The sequence below is a fragment of the Mytilus californianus genome, unplaced genomic scaffold (genome assembly GCF_021869535.1).
Source record: "Mytilus californianus isolate M0D057914Y unplaced genomic scaffold, xbMytCali1.0.p SCAF_2, whole genome shotgun sequence".
Taxonomy (NCBI): Eukaryota; Metazoa; Mollusca; class Bivalvia; order Mytilida; family Mytilidae; genus Mytilus; species Mytilus californianus.
In genome coordinates, this window is record NW_026262668.1 from 66,606,897 (window position 1) to 66,630,750 (window position 23,854).

At 32.5% G+C, this 23,854-nt stretch overlaps 1 protein-coding gene across 5 annotated transcripts in view; it reads right to left on the bottom strand.

The window, feature by feature from the left end:
* The window catches only part of LOC127728080 (SWI/SNF-related matrix-associated actin-dependent regulator of chromatin subfamily D member 1-like), a 63,478-nt gene extending 39,849 nt beyond the window's left edge, over window positions 1-23,629 (bottom strand). For 2 of the 5 annotated variants that reach the window (XM_052235285.1, XM_052235283.1), the window contains exons 1-3: window positions 13,376-13,631; window positions 4,943-5,057; window positions 4,088-4,126 (exon numbers count right to left, since the gene is read on the bottom strand). In XM_052235285.1, the coding sequence (XP_052091245.1) occupies window positions 4,088-4,126; window positions 4,943-5,057; window positions 13,376-13,456 (235 nt within the window). In that variant the 5' untranslated portion in view covers window positions 13,457-13,631. Of the gene's footprint in view, window positions 1-4,087; window positions 4,127-4,942; window positions 5,058-13,375; window positions 13,632-23,489 lie in introns of those variants that run through there. The other 3 variants (XM_052235284.1, XM_052235287.1, XM_052235286.1) reach the window with 3 other exon arrangements.
* Between the last annotated feature and the right edge of the window lie 225 nt (window positions 23,630-23,854).

Consider the following 23,854-nt stretch of genomic DNA (forward strand, 5'->3'; position numbering starts at 1 on the left):
CAATACTGTGCAATTAAATATTTCTTGCTATTGCGCAATACTGTACAATTGATAATTTCTTGCTATTGCGCAATATTGTGCTATTGGATATTTCTTGCTATTGCGCAATACTGTGCAATTGAAGATTTCTTGCTATTGCGCAATACTGTGCAATTGAAGATTTCTTGCTATTGTGCAATACTGTGCAATTGAAAATTTCTTGCTATTGCACAATACTTATTATATAATAATTTACACATCCTGTTTGGTGTGTATCTCCTACCATATCATTATTATTTGCTTTTAAATATAAATCAGAAATAACCAACTTAAAATGGAAAATTTTAAAAGAAAAAAAAAAGGAAAATAAATAAATCCCCCCCCCAAATTTTTTGAACCCCCTTATGATTCATCACCCAAAAACTTAATCCTCACCTTCCCTTTGTGGTATGGTACCTTGCAGTACAATTTCAGAGAGATCCATACACTTGAACACAAGTTATTGTCTGGATACTAGAAAAATGTGTTTTTTGGCCCCTGTTGGCCCCAAATTCCTAAACGTTTGGGGCAATTACCCCCAAACTCAAACCCAGCTTTCCCTTTGTGATATGGAACCTTGTAGTACAATTTCAGAAAGATCCATACACTTACACACAAGTTATTGTCCTGAAACTAGATAAATGCTTGTTTTTTGCCCCTAATTCCTAAAATATTGAGGCAATTACCCCCATCATCAACCCCAGCCTTCCCTTTGTGGTATGGTACCTTGCAGTACAATTTCAGAGAGATCCATACACTTGAACACAAGTTATTGTCTGGAAACTAGAAAAATGTTTATTTTTGGCCCCTTTTTGGCCCCCAATTCCTAAACGTTTCGGCAATTACCCCCAAACTCAATTCCAGCTTTCCCTTTATGATATGGAACCCTGTAGTACAATTTCAGAAAGATCCATACACTTACACACAAGTTATTGTCATGAAACTAGAAAAATGCTTGTTTTTTGCTCCTTTTTTGGCCCCTAATTCCTAAAACTTTGAGGCAATTACCCCCAAAATCAATCCCAGCATTCCTTTTGTGATATGGAACCTTGTGGTACAATGTCAGAGAGATCCATACACTAACACACAAGTTATGTCTGGAAGTTACAAAAATGCTTATTTTTGGCCCCTTTTTGGCCCCTAATTCCTTTACTGTTGGTACCATAACCCCCAAAATCAATCCCAACCTTCCTTTTGTGGTATTGAACCTTGTCGTAAAATTTCATAGAGATCCATTGACTTAAACTAAAGTTAGAGTGCGAAAACCAATGTGTCTTCGGATGACGCCGGACGACGCCAGACGACGACGACGACGCCAACGTCATACCAATATACGACCACAAAAATTTTTTTGCGGTCGTATAAAAATTTACTTATTTAAATAAAAATCTTTATAGGTCACTTGCTATTCAAGTTCAGAGAATACTCATATACTTCAAATAACTGTTTGCATTTTTTTTATTAGTAAGATCATTTCTGCTGACGAGAAAGAAATAACTGAATCTACCTTTTCTTCGGGTCTATAGACTATAAAACTATTTAAAAGCATATGCATGCAATACATTGTTGTCACAAATATAGTTGAGTTGGTATATCTTAAATACGCACCCAACACCAAACAGAAATATGCAAACTAAATGATAAACAAATAGCATGGACATTGGTCCATACCCCCTCTCCCCTCTCTTCTCACTTCACAAAAATATGAGAGATAAAAATGAATGTGGTTTTTATATAAATCATATACAAATGTAGAGTTTGCATGAATCCCTGATGGTTCACACATGAATCCCCTTACACATGAATCCCTAATGGTTCACAAATATTAATTGATGGATTCTGTAGTCAAGTGGACATTCTGAATTAATCTTAGCTGCTTCCAGCTCTACAAGTTCACAGAGACATTCAAAATACAACAAGGCTGCATCATTAGTACATCTGCACCTTACAATTGAAAAATTAATATGCAGTAGTGGTTTTAAAATAATTCAAAATAATTCTCTATTAATAGGGACTAATTAATATTCTATAGAGATGAAATGAAGACTTCTATTAATAGATATAAGTTAATTTAAACCTCCAGCTCATAACTGTATGAAATTAAAATTCTTTGAAGTTTGATGTAACATGTTTGATTAATGATGTTAATGGTATTTCAGTACTGTGGATTCACGTAATTATTCTTGGGATACCAAATTTCGTGGCTTTCGAGAGTAAGGATAAAACCACAAATTTAAATGTTTAACGACCCTTTGGACCTCAATGCAGACCAATTTAAAAATGGGGCCCAATATCCAAAATAGTAACACAAGGCTAGAACCCCCAAAAATTAAAGACTTAATTTAATCCCATTGAAATTGGTTAAAAGATTTGTATTTATTTTCAATTGAAGATTTCTTGTTATTGCGCAATACTGTGCTATTGCATAATACTGTGCTATTGCGCAATACTGTGCTGTTGAACAATACTAAGTTAATCTGTTATATATAATAATTTACACATGCTGTTTGGTGTGTATCTCCTGCCATATCAGTATTTGTTGCTTTTATATATATAGCAGAAATAATCAATGTAAAAATGGAAAATGTTTTGAAAAAAAACCCCAAAAATTATGGAAAAAAAAATCCCCCCCAAAAAATTGTCCAAGAGATCCATACACTTATAACACACAAGTTATTGAATGGAAACTACAAATATGCTTGTTTTTTGCCCCTAATTTCTAAACTGTTGGTACCATAACCCCCAAAATCAATCCCAACCTTCCTTTTGTGGTATTGAACCTTCTGGTAAAATTTCATCGAGATCCATTCACTTTAACTAAAGTTATTGTTAGGAAACCAAATGTGTCTTCGGACGACAATGACGACGACATGATAGCATTATACGAACCCAAATTTTTTGCGGTCGTATAAAAACCTTTTCCCTTAGGAACTACATGCCATATTCAAACAGTTATTACCATTTTTACCTGCAAGCCAGGATATCAAAACCAGAGCCTATGATCATAAAACTTAATAACTCAGTACTCAGAGTACAAAAATTGTGCTCAAAACACCAAAATCCAGCATTTCCAATTGGTGGAATTCTGAGTCTAAGTACGATAATTGTACTCAAAAGTTTTATGACCACAAGGCCAAACCTACATATTGAATACAGAATTATGTTTCTCCTGAACTGCCTTCTGTTCATGCCGCATGCATTCAGCGATTTCAAATAATAATTTTCTGGGCACACAACATACTAGCAAAATAAGGCAGCTTAAAAATCAAATCTAAGAAATAAAGAGAATGTAATTCCTAGTCATACTATCACCTCTGTCTAATCAGCCTAATCAGCGTTGATCATACAAGGGTCTGGATGGGGGGATCCTTCATTTCTGTATTTCTTTAATTCTTTAGGTCATTTTTCCCTATTCTTTATATCTTTGCCCACTATTATTTATTCTTTAAATTTAAACACCCATTATTCTCCATTCTTTATTATTTTACTGTATTATTCTCTATTCTTTACTTTTTTGGTCCATTTTTCTGTAGATTTAGCCCATTATTCTCTATTCTGTAAACCCCTTCCAGACCCTAGGTTATTACCCAGGAGTTGTGCTTCATCAGAATGATTTATCTGCATACAAATTATAAATGTATTTACCCTTCATTTTTAGGGTTTCAAAATCTGGAAAATGAGTAGAATTTTGCCGACACTTTCGAGAAAAAATTTGGTAGATGTTGTTTAGACTAGTGTATCAGATGTTGTACATTGCCCACAATTATGTGGCGAAAATGTCAAATTGCTCAAATCAACTTCTTTTAGCAATAGGCAACCTTTGCCACTGTACAATCAAAAACTTCATTTCTTTGTCAAATTACATCTGAAATTAAAAACTGATCCAACCACCCTTAAAACATCATTAAAGAGCAGTGGCAGATTTAGGTGGCATCTATAGAGGGTATATGGATCCATCCCTAAAGAGATACATTTTCAATGGTGAGACAGAAGAGACAGTATGACAGGAAACATAGTAGATTCTGTTGTGTAGACAGTTAAAAAAAGCTTGTTTGTTGCAAGAACTTACTTCCTTTTGTACTGGTAGATCCTGAGGCAGAACTGCCCGCTAAAAACACAATACACATTATGAAAACATGTCAGCTCTAAATTACTGAAAGATGTTTAAATGCTGGATTTGTCAGCATGAAAAACAACAACTTTTATCAGCATGAAAAACACTAAAACTTTTTTCTTTTATCAATACTTCTACCATATAAATCATGACAATAAATTTTATCAGAATGAAAAACACAACTTTTATCAGCATGAAAAACGCTAACTTTTTTCTTTTTTTAACTGATACTTCTATCATATAAATCATGACAATAAATTTTATCAGAATGAAAAACACTAACTTCTTCTTTTATCAGATACTTCTATCATGTAAATCATGAAAATAAAGCTACAGCATCATTTTAGCATCAGGGTACCCTGAAAAACTGAAACTTTAGGAAGTCAGCCTAACTTTAACTTTCTAATAAGGGAAATGAGAATAACACTTTATAAATTTGGTAAATTCAAAGCCTGGATTTACCTTTAAATTCAAAGCCTGGATTTACCTTTAAATTCAAAGCCTGAATTTACCTTTCCCAGGAACACTTAAACCCAAAATTTGAAAGCCAAGGATGTATAAATGCTCGAGATGAAACCTACTAAGTCATTGGTGATAAATTTATGATCTTCTATAAGCTATAATACTAAATTTAGTTTTTATACTTATATTTTTCAATTATCAATATTTTTTTCAAACTGCATGTTACAAGAATTTATAATTTTTGAAATTTGATCTGTGAATACCAGTAAATAGAGCAGCTTTATTCAATTTCAATATGATTAAGAACAAGGTGTAATGGACATATATGTTTACAGAAATAGACTTTACCTGCATAAGGATGAGGTGCCATTCCTCCATGAGATCCAGGCATACCAGGCATAACCCTCTGAGGCCCACCAGCCATCATCTGTGGAGGTCCACCATATCCCCCAGGCCTAGGCCCCTGTAAAATAAAGAATAATGTGTTAAATTCTCAATACATTCTCTGATTTATTTGAAGAAATTGTACATGAAATAATGTTTGTCCGGTAAGGAAATTTACAGATGTAATGCAAACCGAGGACAAAACATGTGATCATTGCTTACAAATGTATCAGCTGTTGATAATGTACATTAATACCTATATCACTACGTGCCAGGAGCTCTTTTCACAAAAAAAACTTATGACTAAAATAGATCTGAAGTTATACAGAAATGTTCATGACTTACGAGTGTTTTACTTGTAACCTTTTTTGTGCAATAAGTTTCAGGTAAGTACCGTAAATTCAGAAATTATTGTGAAGTTTTTATCAATGCAAATAATGCGACTGGGTGAGTTCCTCAATAATAAAAACTCAAATTTTGATATTCGATACATATATCTGTATGCAGATTTTCCTTGCAATAATTAATCTCACATTTTTTACCTTTCTTCAAAAATCACAATAATAGATGAACAAAATAATTTCTGAATTTACAGTAATATAAAAAAAAAGTTCAGAACTATTTGAAATTATCTCATCATTGTTCACAACAAACAAGTACTACATCTAGGCCAGTGGCGGATCCAGAGGGGGGCGTAGAGGGCGTACGCCCCCCCTTTGCATGAACTTTTTTTTTTTTTTTTTTGTAAAATGATTAATCAGACTAGACTTCGTGAACTTTGCCATTACCCGGCCGTGTATTTAATTTTTATGCGACAATTCTTTACTTATAAAGATATTTTTCGCTCGTATTTACTGTAATATATTATTGATTATGTCAAAGTCATGTGATTCGCTACGGTGGAGTTGATCAGTACGTCGAAAAAAACGTCACTCAGTCATTTTGAAATTTAAATTACAGTAACACATTGCTTTCGGCGGAGGATGACAAGCATGACTCTTTCAAAGCGACAAAGGATTGAACAAGAACCATGTATTGACTTCTATTTCACAATTCCACTCAACAGAAAGTAATACTCTATTACACTCTCATGAAAAAAAAGTTCCACAGCAATATTATTTACCTACAAAAATATGTTTAACCCCACACGCCCCAGCCAATTAATAACATTGCTGAATAGTGATCCCCAGTCAGTAAGCTCTAGATAGATTTAAAGTCTAAGGTACGGACCATTTGATTTGATAGGGCAGTCGGAGAAATTTTAGAGAAAAAATTCTGACCCTGATTTTTGCCTTAAACCAAAATTCTGGCCGTATCTGTATTGAAAACAATTCTCGTGTCCCCTTTTTGCTATCAGAAAAAAAAATCCAACAGAATTATTCAGCATTAAATGAACATGGTGAATAAAAAAACGGGCGTAAATTTTTTTGGGGGTTTGCATGTAAATCCCATATCTGACCGAAATGTCTGTTTCGCCGAACTGATATACTGAATACTTTTTTCAAGGCCCAACTGCAACCTGCCTGCTGGGTGTGGCCTGTCTCCATTTGTCGACCGTCATTCACAACTTCGTTGTCATTTGATTTTCAGACTCATTCGTAGCCTTTGGTTGATTTGGGACCTCTCACTTCCCTTGTTGGATGAAACATTTCAACCAAACATTTGGATAAAAAATGCTTGTTTGTCTTTGTTCGTGTCGGTCGTATTATAAACTTCATTGAATAGCCGCATATCATCATACATGTTTACAAAAAGAAATCTGTGAGGTTATGTAAACTAACCATACAACAAACGAGAATTTTCCATGTCCATTTTTTACTGACAAATCCCACATCAAATATATTAGTTGTACATAGCTTTGGATCCATTTAGTCATTTTATAATAGACAATTAATGGGGAGAATGCGGCATCAAAAATGTCCAACCCTAGCTTACACTTTATTTATAAAATATACATGCCTCACGTCAGGAACCGTTAAAAATGTGCATTTTACACTTATTTTATGTTTTTTAGCCCCAAAAAAGGTCTAAAAAAATTTTTTAAATCCTACGCCCCCCCTTTCCAAAATCCTGGATCCGCCCCTGTAGGCAAGGAACTTTTCTATTGTGTACCAGTATACATCTGGATATTTCTGTTTTTATTCCCTTATTTAAGTGTATATTTAGAATTCTGTTAAAGAGGAAACATATAAATAAATGTAAGATATAACTAAAAACATTTTATTAAATCTTAGATATTATCCTACATTTTGATCTGCAGGCCGGATGTAGCTGTTACAAAAAAAAATTTCAAATATAAATGTATCTTCATTTTCAAGTTCTTTTATGAGAGTTTAACATTGCAGAATTTAAATCAAATAGTTTTTTCAAGAAAATTTCTTCCATTTTCACAAATAAAACCATTTTTTAATTTAAAGTAAATAAATGGAGAATGTGTCCCCATGGACACAGATAATGGCCCTGCTTGCATTCAACATTATAAAGCGACATAACTCAAGAGCGATAAAAGTGACGCTACCCAAATTTGTACATGATCTGAGTTTTGTGGTAATAAGTATTGTGTATAGGTTTCATAATGTTTGGTATGGGCAAACTAAAGTTACAGATCGGAAACTAAAATGTTTGCAATTTTTCCATTTATAAAGGGGCATAACTCAATACTGGTTAAAGTGATGCCACCAAAATTCAACTTGATCTGTGTTTTGTGGTAATAAGCATTGTGTATCAGTTTCATAACATTTGGTGGAGGCAACTTAAGTTAGAGAACGGAAAGTAAAAATTTTGCATTTTTTTCCATTTATAAAGGGGCATAACTCGAGAATGGTTAAAGTGACCCCACCAAAATTCAAACATAATCTGTATTTTGTGGTAATAAGCATTGTGTATAAGTTTCATAACATTTGGTTGAGGCAAACTTAAGTTAAAAACGGAAACTAAAAATTTTGTAATTTTTCCATTTATAAAGGGGCAGAACTCTAGATAATCATAGGTTAGAGTAACGCCTCCAAAATTCAAACTTGATCTGTATTTTGTGGTAATAAGCATTGTGTATAAGTTTCATAACATTTGTTTGAGGCAAACTTAAGTTAGAGAACAGAAACTAAAATTTTTCCCCTTTTTCCATTTATAAAGGGGCATAACTCTAGAACAATTAAAGTGACGCCACCAAAATGCAAACTTGACCTGTGTTTTGTGGTTATAAGCATTGTGTATAAGTTTCATAACATTTGGTTGAGGCAAACTCAAGTTAGAGAACGGAAACCAATTTAGGGACGTAAGGACGGACGTACGTACGTACAGACGGACATGGGTAAAACTTAATGCTCCCTCCGCTACGGCGGGGGCATAAAAATCTGAACTCCAAAATTCTAAATTTGATTATAACATTGTAAAATAACACCCTTGTTTCAGGTGTAAACCTATTTTAAATGGATAACACCAACCTGAATGACCTTATGTACATAATTACCACTATAGAAATAACTGGTCTTAATAAATGTCATAAATCTGGGTTAGTTTATAATAAGGCTATAAACAATGCTATTCAAAACAATTCATTTGTGAACTTATCCAAGTTCAAGTTCACATCCTACTTAATCATTATGCATAAATTTACATAGTATGGGCTGGCCTTCCTGATAAGTCAATTTCTATAAATTCAAAATTCATATAAACAGTCATTAAATAACCTTTATTATATGTAAAGATTCCCTTAAAAAAAAAAAACACAACTTAATTAGAATATCAAAAATATATGTACATGAATATGGGAAATTTCTACTTTCTTTCAATTCATGCATATTCATATATCATTTGCATATGAATTACAATTGTGGGAAGTCGAGTATAAACATAGCCAAACCTCTTTCTGCACAGTAAAACATGAAGTACTATAAAATGAAATATTTCTTCAAAACTTACTTACCTTAATAAAAAAAGGAGTGTACAAATGTTATCTTTTAGCTTCAGATTATTATATTCGAAATGATATTTTTGGTAAGTCATATATGTAGAATGCATTCATTAAACATCAAAAATCCTGACTTATATCAATACAGGTCCAAAAGTTCACATATATTTTCACATATCGATATATAACAAAATACTTTTGAACTCATTATACATATATTTGTTTACGATTTAATATGAGATTCATGATCATTTGTAGCATTTTTAATTATGAAATGGAAAACATGTTGTTCAAGTATTAATACTTAGTAGTATTTTCTTTCTTTTGTTATTTCATTACATTTAAAAGTAAATATTTAAATAAAATCTGATCTGATATATATATATTTCATATAAAACAAATTATTAATAAAATCTCGCCTTCATTTACTTCTTGTCCAAATTAAATGAAATTTTAACCATTGAATTCAAAGATGTCTGTAGTTTCTTGCAATAAATATGAATTATATTTGTGATTTATACTTTTAAGAAGATCACTGTTTAAAAACAAAAATTTCCTTACAACCATAAAAAATTTGTAAGGGGTTCCATGGAACCCTGTGTCTCGCCTGTGATTGCTGCTGTCAGTGTAAAAGTGTAATGTTGACTCAAAAGTTTGCCTCAGACATTATCTCTTAATTAACAAGAATGTGTCCATAGTACACAGATGCCCCACTCGCACTATCATTTTCTATGTTCAGTGGAACGTGAAACTGGGGTCAAAACTCTTAATTTGGCATTAAAATTAGAAAGATCATATCATAGGGAACATGTGTTCTAAGTTTCAAGTTGATTGGACTTCAACTTCATCAATAACTACCTTGACCAAAAACTTTAACCTGATGCGGGACAGACGAACGAACGAACAAATGAACGGACGCACAGACTGGAAAACATAATGCCCCTCTACTATCGTAGATGGGCATAAAAACTAAGTCCATGTATCAGTAAAATACGGGGAAATGAAAATAAATATTTTTAAAATTTTGCTCTGGATACTGTATTTTGGTCATAAACAAGCTTCTGTCCAAATTTCATAAAATTGCCATGAAGGTTTGACAAAGTTATTGATGACGGAAAACTTTTAACCTCAGACTGTATCTACTTGTTAACTGTGAAAAAAAAACAAGTCCATTTATCAGTTAATTACAGAATAAACTGCTTCGCTGAGCGCAGCTAGATACGCCCACAGAGGTCCAACCCTGAACAGTTGGGACAAAAATGGACACAATATTCAAGCTTGATTCAGGTCCAAATTTGGATTGTAATTGAATTTTGACATATTATAGGTTTCTGAATAAATGTAGTCAAAGATCTTGAAATTGGTTATATAAATTGAATTTATATTCAATTAAAGATTTCTTGCTGTTGTGCAATTCTTAGTAAATCTGTTGTCAAGACTATAAACAAATAAAGTTCAATTAATTCTCAATGTCATATTAGAAATTTATGAAAATAAAAAGGGAGCTTACATCAATAGATATAAACAATTCACCAAAGTTTCATGAGAATTGGTGACAGAATTTTTGAGTTATTGTCTGAAAACTGGAAAATCACCCCTTTTTTTAATGAATAAAACCCCATAACTCAGAAATGTAAAATGTAAAATTTATAAAATTCTAACTGGAGCTTACATCAATACATACAAACAATTCCCCAAAGTTTCATAAGAATTGCTGAAAGCATTTTTGAGTTTTTGTCCGAAAACTGGAAAATCCCCCCTTTTTTCATGAATAAAACCCTGCAACTCGGAATCGTAAAATCTGAAATTTATAAAAATTGAAAGGGAGCTCATGTCAATAGATATAAACAATTCACCACAATTTCTTGCAAGTTGGTGAAAGTATTCTTGAATTATTGTCCAAAAACTGGAAAATCCCCCTTTTTTTAATGAATAAAACCCCATAACTCGGAAACGTAAAATCTAAATTTTATAAAAAACGAAAGGGAGCTCACGTCAATAGATATAAACAATTCACCAAAGTTTTATGCAAATTGGTTAAAGCATTTTTGAGTTAATGTCCGACATGTTGACGACGGACAGACGGACGGACAGACGGACGGACGGACAGACGGACAACGGTATACCATAATACATCCCGTAAACGGGCGTATAAAAATGAAAATTAATATTTTCAAAATTTTGCTCTGGATACTGTATTTTGGTCATTAACAAGCTTCTGTCCAAATTTCATAAATATCCATGAAGGTTTGAAAAAGTTATTGATGTCTTAAAAAACTTTAACCACAGACAGAACCTAAATGTTGACGCAAACATCGACTGAATCTAGGATCGCTATGTCTTGCTTTCGCGACATAAATGTCAAATTTCATCAAAATCACATCTGAAGTAAGTTTTTGACAATGTTTTAAAAAAAAAGTTTTTATATAAAATATATAGGGGAATTTCAGAGTGGTGAAACACTTTTGACCCAAGACTATAAGAATCAAAGGAATCATTCCCAAACTTTTCTTCTTGTTTCTTGCACTTTCACATCATTTATTTACAGATATTAGTGGTGTGTGTTATCTGTTTACTCTTGTATCCAGCTTTGGAGGATATTTATCTACTATATATACAAAGAGTTCCTCCTGGACCAATATCTCTGCCACTGATTGGAGGACTCTACAAATTAAGTGGCTCTAAACCACACCTTAAATTACAGCAACTGACAAAACAATATGGTGAAATCATGAGTATACGTTTTGGACCATCAAGTAGTCGCACTGTTATCATACACAACACCACATTTGTACAAGAGGTAGGTGTATACTACCTTTGAATGTGGATTTTTTCTTGCCACTCATCATTGAAATTGCAGACATTACAGAGGGAAAATGTAATATAATTTACCATCTAGGCCTTAAAAAGTATCAAGAAAAATATTATATTTCCAAGACAATATATATATATATGCATTTTGTATCTAGCATAATGTTGAAATGTTTGGATAATAAGACAGTAACCCAACAAAAGAAAATACCAATAGACAGATATATGGAGGTCAATTCATTTTTCTTCAAGTCTAAATAAAAGCAGTCTAAAGAAGTGTTAAATTTTATGAATTAAAATGGAGGATGCCACTATATAGATTATGCTATAGCAAGAAAGATAACTCCAATTACATATTACATTTCAATGCATGTTTCATTCTTGCATTTTAATCAACAGAAAAAAGATTGGTTAACAAAGGCCAAACAAAATGTTTGTCTTTTCTTACAGCTTTACAATAACCATAAGGCTTTAGATAGACCCGATCTTCCATTCTTTGAATTATTAACACCTCATGGTGCAGGGATTGGTTCAAGACCTTATGATCAAATTTGGATGCTTCACACAAGAATTGTTAAACTAGCTTTGCACAAAGTCTGCCAGAATTCTCTCTCAGAAACAGTTACGGAGACATTTGAAATTTTATTCAAAAGGTAAGTCATACTCACGGAACTATTTCTTTTTTTCTAGTTTAATCAAAAATAATTTGTACTTCAAAGATCTTCAATCCCCATTACCTAAATCAGATTTGGAAATAATTAAATCTCTTCATCTAGAATTTCCTGCAAGGACTTTGGGCAAGACATAGTGTCTGACTGTTTTCATATTTCTCAGGTGCAAGTCAAATTGCATAATAAATCATGCATCCCTGTCCTAGACCATAAAAAGCCATTATCTTTAGTTCAGATCACATGATTAGAGTTTATTATGTTTGCTACAGTTACTTCCACAAGATTAATGTTAATCGCGACAAATAACATTTTTTTTTGCGATAAATTGAGACAAAAGACAAAGCAAACAAACATTTATAATGCAAGTACTTATTCAAATCTTGGAAAAGTATATACAAATGTATGTAAATTAACATGGAGTAAATGTCAATGAGTCAGCTGCCTAAAAACTAAAGTGAACAAAGACAGAAATTTGGAGATCCCCATATGATACAGCCTATGACAACTCACAAGCATCATCATCAAGCTTCAAATCATCAAAAGTCTACACAATAGACTATTTTCATATTACTGACTTTTGACTCCAGATTATATGATTTTTCAACTAGTTGCCGAATCTGTGGTAGGACATAATGGTACTCAGTCTGACAGGTAAGAGCAACCAAAAGAAGTAAAATCCAACATGTAATCGGTGCAATTTTTGGGGAAAGTTGACTGTTTTCTGATTATTTTTTCGTGAATAGAAAATATAAAGCAGTTAATTTCCCCCCCACAAAATTGTACAGATTGAAAGCTGGATTTTACTTATTTACATTGCTCTTACCTGACCGAGTACCAGATTTTCCCCACCAAAGAGTGGGTAACTTATTGAAAAAATATAAACCCCAGAGTCAAAAGTCAGTAATATGAAAATCGTCTTTTGTGTTATGAATAATATTTTCTGAGGTCACTATATTTATTTTTACATTTTCTAAGAAGTATGTATAACATACTTACAGACATTACCTTTTTTTTAAACAGGTTAAATGAAAAAGGAAATGGACCACAAGACATTGCTTTTGATCTCAAGCTGGCCTCACTGGACATCACTTCTTCTATCTGCTATGGTTTTCATAATGATGACTGGACAAGTAACCAGATGAAAATACTACTGAAAGACCACGAAAAAGCAATGTCAGGGTTAAGTCCCTTTCACCCTATCAACATCTTCCCTTTCATAAAAAATTTACCTATCAGATTAGTAAAGGAAATAAAAGATATAACAAAGGTAATTGCTACATACATTGTAGGTTAAATATGGCATGTGCATTAGTCAAGAAATGTGCATTAGTCAAGAAATGGGCAAAGTCCCATAACTCACATCAAAATCATCATTGAAAAAAAATTACATTTAATTTACTATACGGTCAACTACACATGATGACATTCAATCCTAACAAGTATGAAAGCTTTCTGTAAAGAGGGTCTCAGAGTAGTTGCATTCACAAGGTTGTGATTGTGTTACAAAGTATAGTCAACAGAATATGATGATATATTATCTTATCACGTAATGTCAGGGGTCACCACAACAAGCAAAGTGAGCAACTATGTCGCCCTAGGACTTCCATCTTCGCTCTAGAGAAGTTCCAGGGAGAAGTTTATGTCGCCTCGCGATTTTTGAAAAATTCTCGATCCAAACACAAACGATTCGATATTAGATGAAATAAAAAAACATGTTATCCCCAAATTCACAATTGAATTTTCACGGTCTTATACTCCAACATTAAAATTAGTATGCAAGGTTTCTGTCAAATTGTGTTTGAGTATTGTATTGTGGATGGACGGATGGACAAAGACTTTAATTATATCCGCAGCAGGGCTCGATCATCGATTTCAAAAGTGTAAAATTCATTATTTATACATTCAAACAGAAGAAAAACTTTTTTTTCAAAAACACAGCCATGGCTGCACTTACAGATATTATATCATTGAGTGATTGACCATTTATAAACCTTTTTTTATTCAGAGAAGAGATGAACTAAATCAAAGGATATATGATAGGCATGTTGAGAACTACACAGGAGAGGTCCATGACATCATGGATATTATAGTTGATGTGATGGAAAATGGATATAATACCAGTCATTTTACAGACTCTCAGAAGAAACAAATGGACCTGAAAAGTCTCTTTATGACATTAACATGTCTCTCTATGGCAGGTAATGCATGCTATTATATCATTTATATTCATTCAATGTCTTACATGATTTCAACTTACATATGTACATGTACCTTGGTAAGTAACATTATTTCTTGGGGTTTAAAACAGATTAAATCAATTATTTTTGAATAACTGAAGTATTGAAACACTTTTTCTAGTACTGTGGATTCATATACTTTCGTGGGTACCAATTATCTTGGATTTAAGGAAAATTATATTTTTCGTGGATATTTGAATTCATGATTTTGCCAAAGTTTGCATTCAAGCCTATAGAAAATGTATACTTTGTTGAACATTTAAATTCGTGGTTCACCTTTACGAGTAATATCCACGAAAATTGATATCCCATGAATAATAATGAATCCACAGTACCTCCAACCAATGTTTGCAACCCAATCTCCACTAAATCCCTGGGTCTAGACAACCCAATCTCCACTAAATCAGGGGTCCAGACAACCCAATCTCCACTAAATCCAGGGTCTAGACAACCCAATCTCCACTAAATCTGGGGTCCAGACAACCAAAGATTAAGCACTACACACCCCACCAAAAGAAGGAATGGGGAAAACTCAAGATTCAAAAGAAACAGCTCCTGATCCCATATTGTCTATGTTGAGTTGCTCATGAAAAAGACATAAAATTCAAACATAAAATAAGTGTACTAGAAACTTCAAACTACATGTAATTCCAATTGTTTTTAATTAGGCATTGATAACATGCAGAGCATTATGCAATGGAGTGTGCTGATCTTAGGGAAATATCCCAGTGTCGCAGAAAAAATCTTCCTGGAATTAACACGGACAGTTGCCATGGATACCTCAGTTACCACAGAAAGCAAACAACATTTACCATACACAGGTTTTAATAGCTTTACATCTTTATCAAATAGTTTTGAAAGAAGTAATGTGATTGTTTATTTTACAAAAATATGAAGGCAAACTCCATTGTCTTCTTTTATTCTTTTAAAGTTTATTTCTTAAAAAAAAAAAAAATTCTGTTAATTTTTTCTAGTCAACATCATTTTTGAACTCTGATTTTACTTTCAATGTAAATTGAAAATTTGCAAATTTATCTTTTAACTACAACTAGCTTGGTCATGGCAGATTTCAACTACATTTTTTTTTATTGTAAAATAAAGAAAACTTTTATGTAATTACTAGTAGCAAACCATATTGTTTTGGAATAACAGATGATAGAAGTTCAGATTAACAGATCTTTTTAACATGTCTAATGTTTATTTGTTTTTTGACATACAGAGGCTTGTGTATATGAGATATTGAGAGTTTCCTCAATAACGGGTTTAGGTGTGCCACATATTACAAGGGAAGATATAAAAGTTGGTGGATGCAAGATAACTAAAGGTAAATATAATAATAATATGGAGATAAGAAGATGTAGTTAGACTGCTAATGAGACCACTACAAATGTATCCTCCAGCGACCAAATAAATGCAGATGTAAGCAACTATAGGTCACTATACAGCCTTCAATAATGAGATAAACTTATACCATATAGTAGGCTACATGTATAAAAGGTTTTGCAGTGGATATTACATACTTTTACAGGAATAACAGCTTTAATGCAATATTCTAATTTTGTTTTTAATTTCACAGGAACACAGATCTTCACAAATATCTGGCACATACATAACAACAGTCATAATTGGACAGATCATGAAGCTGTGAGGCCAGAACGATTTCTAGACAATAATGGACAACTAAAGCTTAAACATGATGAAATATTCAACAATTATCTCCCTTTTGGACTAGGGAAAAGGACTTGTACTGGAGAAGTGCTTATACAGAATGTAGTATTCTTATTCGTCAGTAACTTAGTACGTACACAAACAATCAAAATTGACAACCACATCTCTGAACTGATTGGTAATTGTGAAATGAACCATAAGCCCCCATCTTTTACAGTAACTTTAAACCCAAGAGTCTGCCAATTCTGAAATAGGTTGAGCTTCAAATCGTGCAGCAAATTGTTTTGTAACTCATTTACTAAACTAAAATTAAGTGCAATATCATAACTAAAAAGTGGTAATCAAAAATAAATTAATATATATAATTTTATATTATTGTGTATACTATTTACTTGTTAGATATTTTTGAAAATGTTAAAAACTAAATATATACCAAAATGAGCAGGACATTATAGCCAAAAATTTAAAACTGCTGGGGGACATTTTAGCACAAAAAATTATAGCCCATTTTAACGCAGGATCAAACAGGAAATATAATTAACTGTTCACACAGAGATATGTCTCGCCTATTTGTTATTTTGATAATGCAAATGTTGAAATTAAAATAGCAATACTTTAACTTGTAAGTTATGCAAATATTCAAAGTCAATGAACCATGACTGAAGGTACAGGGCTAAACAATCTCCATGGATTTGAGATGTGCCAATGCTAATACAACTGCAAACCAAATACCATTGACTTTTCATAAGTCGTTCCCTTTAAACAAACCTAAGCATAAACATTAACTTGTAAACTATGTAAAAGTTTCAAAGTCAATGAACCATAATTAGGGGTGGAGTAATGTAATCTCCATGGAAATGAAACTTGCAAATGGGCCAATACATTTGTATACCAAATATCATTGACTTAACATTAGTGGTTCATCTTAAACTGGACCAAATAATCTCCATGGAAATGAGATATGCCAATGCTTATACAACTGCATACCAAATATCATTGACCTACCATTAGTGGTTCCCCATAAACTGACCTAATCACAAACTAATACATGTAAACTAAGTAAAGTTTCAAAGTCAATAGACCTTGACTGAGGGGCGGGGCAAAATAATCTCCATGGTAATGAGATGTGCCAATGCTAATACAACTCAGACCAAATATCAGTGACCTATCACTAGTGGTTCACCATGAACTAGACCTAATCATGAACTAATACATTGTTGACGCCGCAGCCGCTGTCGCCAGAAACAGCATACCTATGTCTCGCTTTTTGACTCCGTCAAGGCGAGACAAAAATTGCAATATAAGATGGTTTTCAGGATACTACATTATGCATCATCAATTTACAAACATATATAAAAATAAGAAGTATTGATGAATCTGCAACTAAATCTACGCAAGACAAAGAAAATGGACAGTTCCTATCGCAATTTTATGACTTTTTTAATTTTTGTACAAGGGGCATATCAAGAGTCCATAACGTACATTCATTTGGTATATAAATCCCATATATATGGCTTAGCAAGCTACTTTTACAACTTTTTAAGTCTATTAAAAGATTAAAAGAAGATGGTTTGGGAAATAAAAATCAGCAAAGAACTGCCTTAAATGTATTATTTATGATATCATGTATATTGTTGACCTAAGAGGACACTTTACTTACTGATTTTAACATTATTCTATATTTCACGTATTTTTTTTTCATTTTATGCATTAAATATTTACATGTACATTTAATTAGAGGAAAAGTCAATCTGCAACAAAATCAAGCTCTTCAGTATTTCAGTGCACAATTCAAAAAATTTCTAACAAATAATTCATGAACTTAACCTTCATCGATTTTATTAGGATTGACTTTAATTTTGGAAAGTTGACCTAATAACAACATATGCTGTTAAACATATGCAAAGCAATCACTTTTGATCTCTGAAATCAAATGCTTCCTGTTCAACATTTTTAATACAAACATTTCCAGTTTCTTGGTCATTACAAGAAATAAAAGGTATTATTATTTTATATGATCACAACGTACAGGTCATTTTATTTCTTGTAATGACCAAGAAACTGGAAATGTTTGTATTATAAATGTTGAACTGATCATGATACATATTGCATGATTATAGATGTGTTTAAATTGTAGTTTTTTTTTTTACTGCATTTCTGAAATAAAAGAAGAATGTGTCTGAGGACATGAATGCCCCCGCTTAAGCTTTGCAATTTTCATAGTTAAAAATTCATAAGGGTTCTGCGGAACCCAGTGTCTCGCCTACTTTTGCTGTTAATCTCAGGCTCAACAAAAATAAGGAAAAAAATTAATAAAAAATATTCCTCTCTATACTATCTTTTGATTGTAAGTAGCTTCTGTCCAAGTTTGGTAAAAAATCCAGGAGAGTTTATGAATCTAATAAATGTTTTAAAAACTTAAACTGCAGACTGTATGTAATGTTAACTGGAAGAAAAACTAAGTCCATTTATAAGTAAAATACAGAAAAAATGGAACAAAATTTTAACAAAATTTCCTTCTAGATACTAGCTTTTGATCATAAACAAGCTTCTGTCCATGTTTGGTACAAATCCAAGATAGTTTAAGAAAGTTATTAAAATTTTAAAAACTTTAACCACAGAGTGAATGTAATGTAAACTGGCAGAAAAACTAAGTCCATTTATAAGTAAAATACGGAAAAAATGGATTTTTTTTACAAAATTTACTTCTGGATACTATCTTATGATCATAAACAAGCTTCTTTCCAAGTTTGGTAGAAATCCAGGATAGTTTAAGAAAGTTATTAAAATTTCAAAAACTTTAACCACAGAGTGAATGTAATGTTTCCTGGCAGAAAAACTAAGTCCATTTATAAGTAAAATACGGAAAAAATGGATTTTTTTTTTTACAAAATTTACTTTTGAATATTATCTTAAGATCATAAACAAGCTTCTGTCCAAGTTTGGTAGAAATCTAGGATAGTTTGAGAAAGTTATTAAAATTTCAAAAACCTTAACCACAGGGTGAATGTAATGTTTCCTATCAGAAAAACTAAGTCCACTTATAAGTAAAATATGGAAAAAATAGAATTTTTTTTTTACAAAATTTACTTTTGAATATTATCTTATGATCATATTCATTAACAAGCTTCTGTCCAAGTTTGGTAGAAATCCAGGATAGTTTGAGAAAGTTATCAAAATTTCAAAAACTTTAACCACAGAGTGAATATTTGTGGACGCCGCCGCCGACAGAATGTAGGATCGCTATGTCTCGCTTTTTCGACAAAAGTCGAAGGCTCGACAAAAAGGGGCATACGTTTAGAACGGTAAATGACTTACAACCCAAATTTGAACTCTGGCTGCATGTTTTGGTTCTTAGTATTGTGTATGAGTTTCATAAAATTTGGATGAGACAAACTTAAGTGAGAGTGCAGAAACAAAAAAAATACAATTTTCCAAGTTATAAAGGGGCATAACTCTAGAACCAAAAGTGACTAATTGCCCAAATTTACACTCTGTCTGCTAGTTTTGGTTCTAAGCACTGTGTATGATTAATTTTATTATTGAAATGTTTTTTAACACATGTTCATCAGTCATAATGTACACAAATGTATATATTTATGAACTTCCTCTCTGTACCATTGTATGCTGTTGTTTATTGAAATAAAGTTTATGATTTTGTTGGGGGTTAAAATTCTAATTGTTTGTCTTTAATGAATAATTATCAAATACTCAAAAGCAACTAGAATGAACTAGAATACCTCAGGGCTACTCTGAAATGTTTTGCCTGCCCTACTTACAAAATGTATCATAATTGAATGTAATACCATACACCAAATATAGTTAAGACTATTGCTTATAGTATCTGAGAAACAGACCTAGTTACGAAAATTGAACATTGACAAATGAACCAAAAAATGATATATCGGTCAAATGAATCCTGCCAGGCAACATGAACACCATGCAATCATTCCATACACCAAATATAGTTGACCTATTGCTTACAGTATCCGAGAAACGGAAATAATAGAAAAACAAAGGATATGGGGTATCCATACATGACACAAAATCAGTTCATGCACAGAAAAAAACACACAAAAGCAAAGGAATAGCGCTTTTATTGCTGTTCTTTATCTGACTGTTTCTTTATCTGACTGTCACAGTGAGGCCTTCAAAACGGAGCAAAAAAATTCTAACCTCACTGCAAGTTTAAGACGGCCCCTAACACAAGATCATGGGCGGAATTCTTGGCAAACATAATTTGGAAAGATTTTGTAAGATGAAACACCACCAAATCGGGCCAGGTCAAAAAAGAACATACTGTAAAGTAATTCATATTTAAAACAAAATAGTTCCAACGAATAGATGTAAATATACATGTAAACTATGGAGAATATATTTTAGTAATTTCATAACCATGTATGACGAAAACTTAAAATGACCGAAATTGTTTGAAAAACTTTCCAGATCCTTGACATGTTCACCTTACAATCAATCCATTCACCAAAAATAGTGGCACTATTGGATATAGTATCTGATGAATAGACCAAACTGGAAAAACTTACATTGTCCAATGAACCATGAAAAAAGGTTGTGGTCAGATGAAACCTGCCAGACAGACATGTACACCTACATGTTTTGTAAAAATCATTCCTTACAACAAATACAGCTGATCTTTTGCTTATGGTATCTGAGAAACAGACCAAACAACAAAAACTTAACATTGACCAATGAACTGTGAAAATGAGGTCAAGGTTAGATGAAACCTGAAGTCTGACATGTACATCTTACAATCATTCCTTACACCAAATACAGCTGATTTATTACTTACAGTATCTGAGAAACAGTCCAAACAACAAAAACTTAACATTGACCAATGAACCATAAAAATGAGGTCAAGGTCAGATGAAACCTGCCAGTCTGACATGTACAATGTACACCTAACAACCTTCCACACATTAAATACATGTATAGTTGACCTAAAGTTGTACTGCTTATAGTATCTGAGATACAGACTTGACCACAAAAACATAACCTAGATCACTGATCCATGAAATGAAGGTTGAGGTCAGGTGAACTCTGTCTGATTGACATGTAGACCTTGTAAGAATCCCATACATCAAAATATATAGTTATTCTATTACTCATAATAAGTATTATTACATGACAAAAAAACGCGTAAATTTTTTTCAAGGCATTTGCTGATCCATGAAAATGAGGTTGAGGACAATGGAAATAAGCCAGACAGAAATGTCGTTACATAAGGCATCTGCATGAAGCATCCAGATCTTCTACCTTCTAAATTATAAAGCTTTATACAAAAAGTTTACACTGTCGCTGTGGGCGCCACCAACATCTCACACTTTGCAGCGAAACAAAAAAACTGTTGTTCACTGTATATAAATATGCAACAGTTAAAAATGAAATGAGCCAACTAAAATTGTTGAAGTGCAATAAAAGGCCATGGGGATGACAAAATGAGACAAACTAGAAAATCAACATCCTATTAAATACTACAAAAATAACATGTATGGCAGACAGCATATTTGTAAAAAGGGAGAAAAGTCAAAAATGGTAAAAAGTTATAGCATTGAATTAGGATCACAAAAATTAAAGGAAAAAATAAACATTTTGTAATGAACATGATAAGTGAACTCTAATGAACATGATAAAGTAAACTCTAATGAACTGCCATAAAGTGCCCAAGGTAAGTAAAACATGAGTAAAACGCAAATATTACAAACATACAAGAAGCACAGGACAAACACAGAAAATATAAGACCAAAAAACTTCCAAAAGTTTAACTTCAGAAATATAACTTTGTATCTTGTATGCAAGTTTCTTGTACATTGTACATGTGTAACATTATGCGGAAAGTAATTATTTAGTTCTGATACCCTTTGAATAATTAAATCTGTCAGTTTGTTATATAAATGAAACATGTCACAAAATACATTTGTACTACAGGTGAAATCATAAATTAAGAATATTTCATAAAATTAAAGTTTGTCATTAACCCTTTCAACGATACACAAAAAAATAGAAAAAATGGCTGCTGCTGCTGCATTTTTTTTGTGTTCATTCATTAGACATGTTAGAACAGTATATTCCTTTTCAGACTGCTGTATCTTTTTTATTATTAGAGATACAGACAAAGTTAGTACATGAAAAATGCTCAGAAGAGCATGAACTGTAATGTCTCGTAAAGATTGACCAATTCATATTTCCCACACGAATTGAATGTAATTAACACATTGAGATAACGGGAAACCTTTTAACTATTCCTCGTTGTGAGTTTCGCTACAGAAATGCTGAAATATTTCCATATTTACAGCGTCTTTTTTCGATTTCCGCCATTTGAATTTGTCAAAAAAAAAATTTTATTTTTCTTCTACTGCATGCTTTTACCATTAAAATTCCCACGATTTCAAGCGCAAACAGGACTTTGTATATCCTTGATTCATACGAGGAAAAATTAGAGAGGACCCGAATAAAAACGAATGGTTACAAGTCTGGTTGAAAAATCCATCGTTGTGTATAACGTTGAAAGGGTTAATAACTTAATATGTTCACATAATATTATCCTGTTAAAGGAGAGTTTCGGGATAGTTGTTGTTTCAATGTGGAGATTGAAAAAGTAGTATCAATTGACATTTTTCTATATGCGCATGCCTAGATTTTTACACAGGCTAATTAAGCAGATGTTTTGATTTAATGAGATTTCCATCTAAAAAAGTGGACCACTCAGTTCTAGTTTGACTTCCTTACCCTGAAGAAAACCTATCTTAAGGTGACATGTCCTTATGTTGATGTTTTCTTGCAGACGATGTTGTACTGATCCCAACACTGCATAGATGTCTGACATTATCACCTGACGTTCATGTTTAAAATGAAATTGGACACAGTAAAACAAACTATCTCGAAATTGAAATATTGGTTGTATGACTATGAGTTTACCAAAGAAAAGCCAAAAGTCTTAGGTGAGTGTATACACCGTACTGCACTGTAACTGGCCAATGAAAAGCATAATCAAGTGCATTCGGTAATTTATGGTGCTAATTTTGGTACCTATGAACATAACTGTGGAAAGCGATGTAAATTTCCTCAATGTAGTGAGATACAGTAATACAGTCTTAAGCAAACCATCCCCTCTTAGTAATAGTAATGTTCTTAATTTTCTTTATTCTACACATGTATATTTATCTCATTATTCTTCGTCAAGAAGATATACATACAGGGGAATAACCAGGCTGAGGAAATTGTCTCATTGGTGGCCCTTGTGCTGGGAAAGATCGCTGTTGTGGCTGCATAATTTTGACTTTCTTTGTCGGCTTCGCTTGGTAAATTGAAATCTCGTTTCTTCTCGTGACTGTGAAATAACCAAGAACCACAACGTACATAATATTTTCGGTCTTTAGATAATGTGGAAAGATATTTCGCCACATATATTGTTCGGCATTTTTTTACGGTTCAATACGACTTTCGGCATGTTATATGATATGTTAATATGAAATCGCAGAAAGCTGTTCCATTATGATTTTCCACAGCTTTGGTATTTCTTAATCGATTTTTAATTAAGTGTGCTTGGATTTTTTTTCAA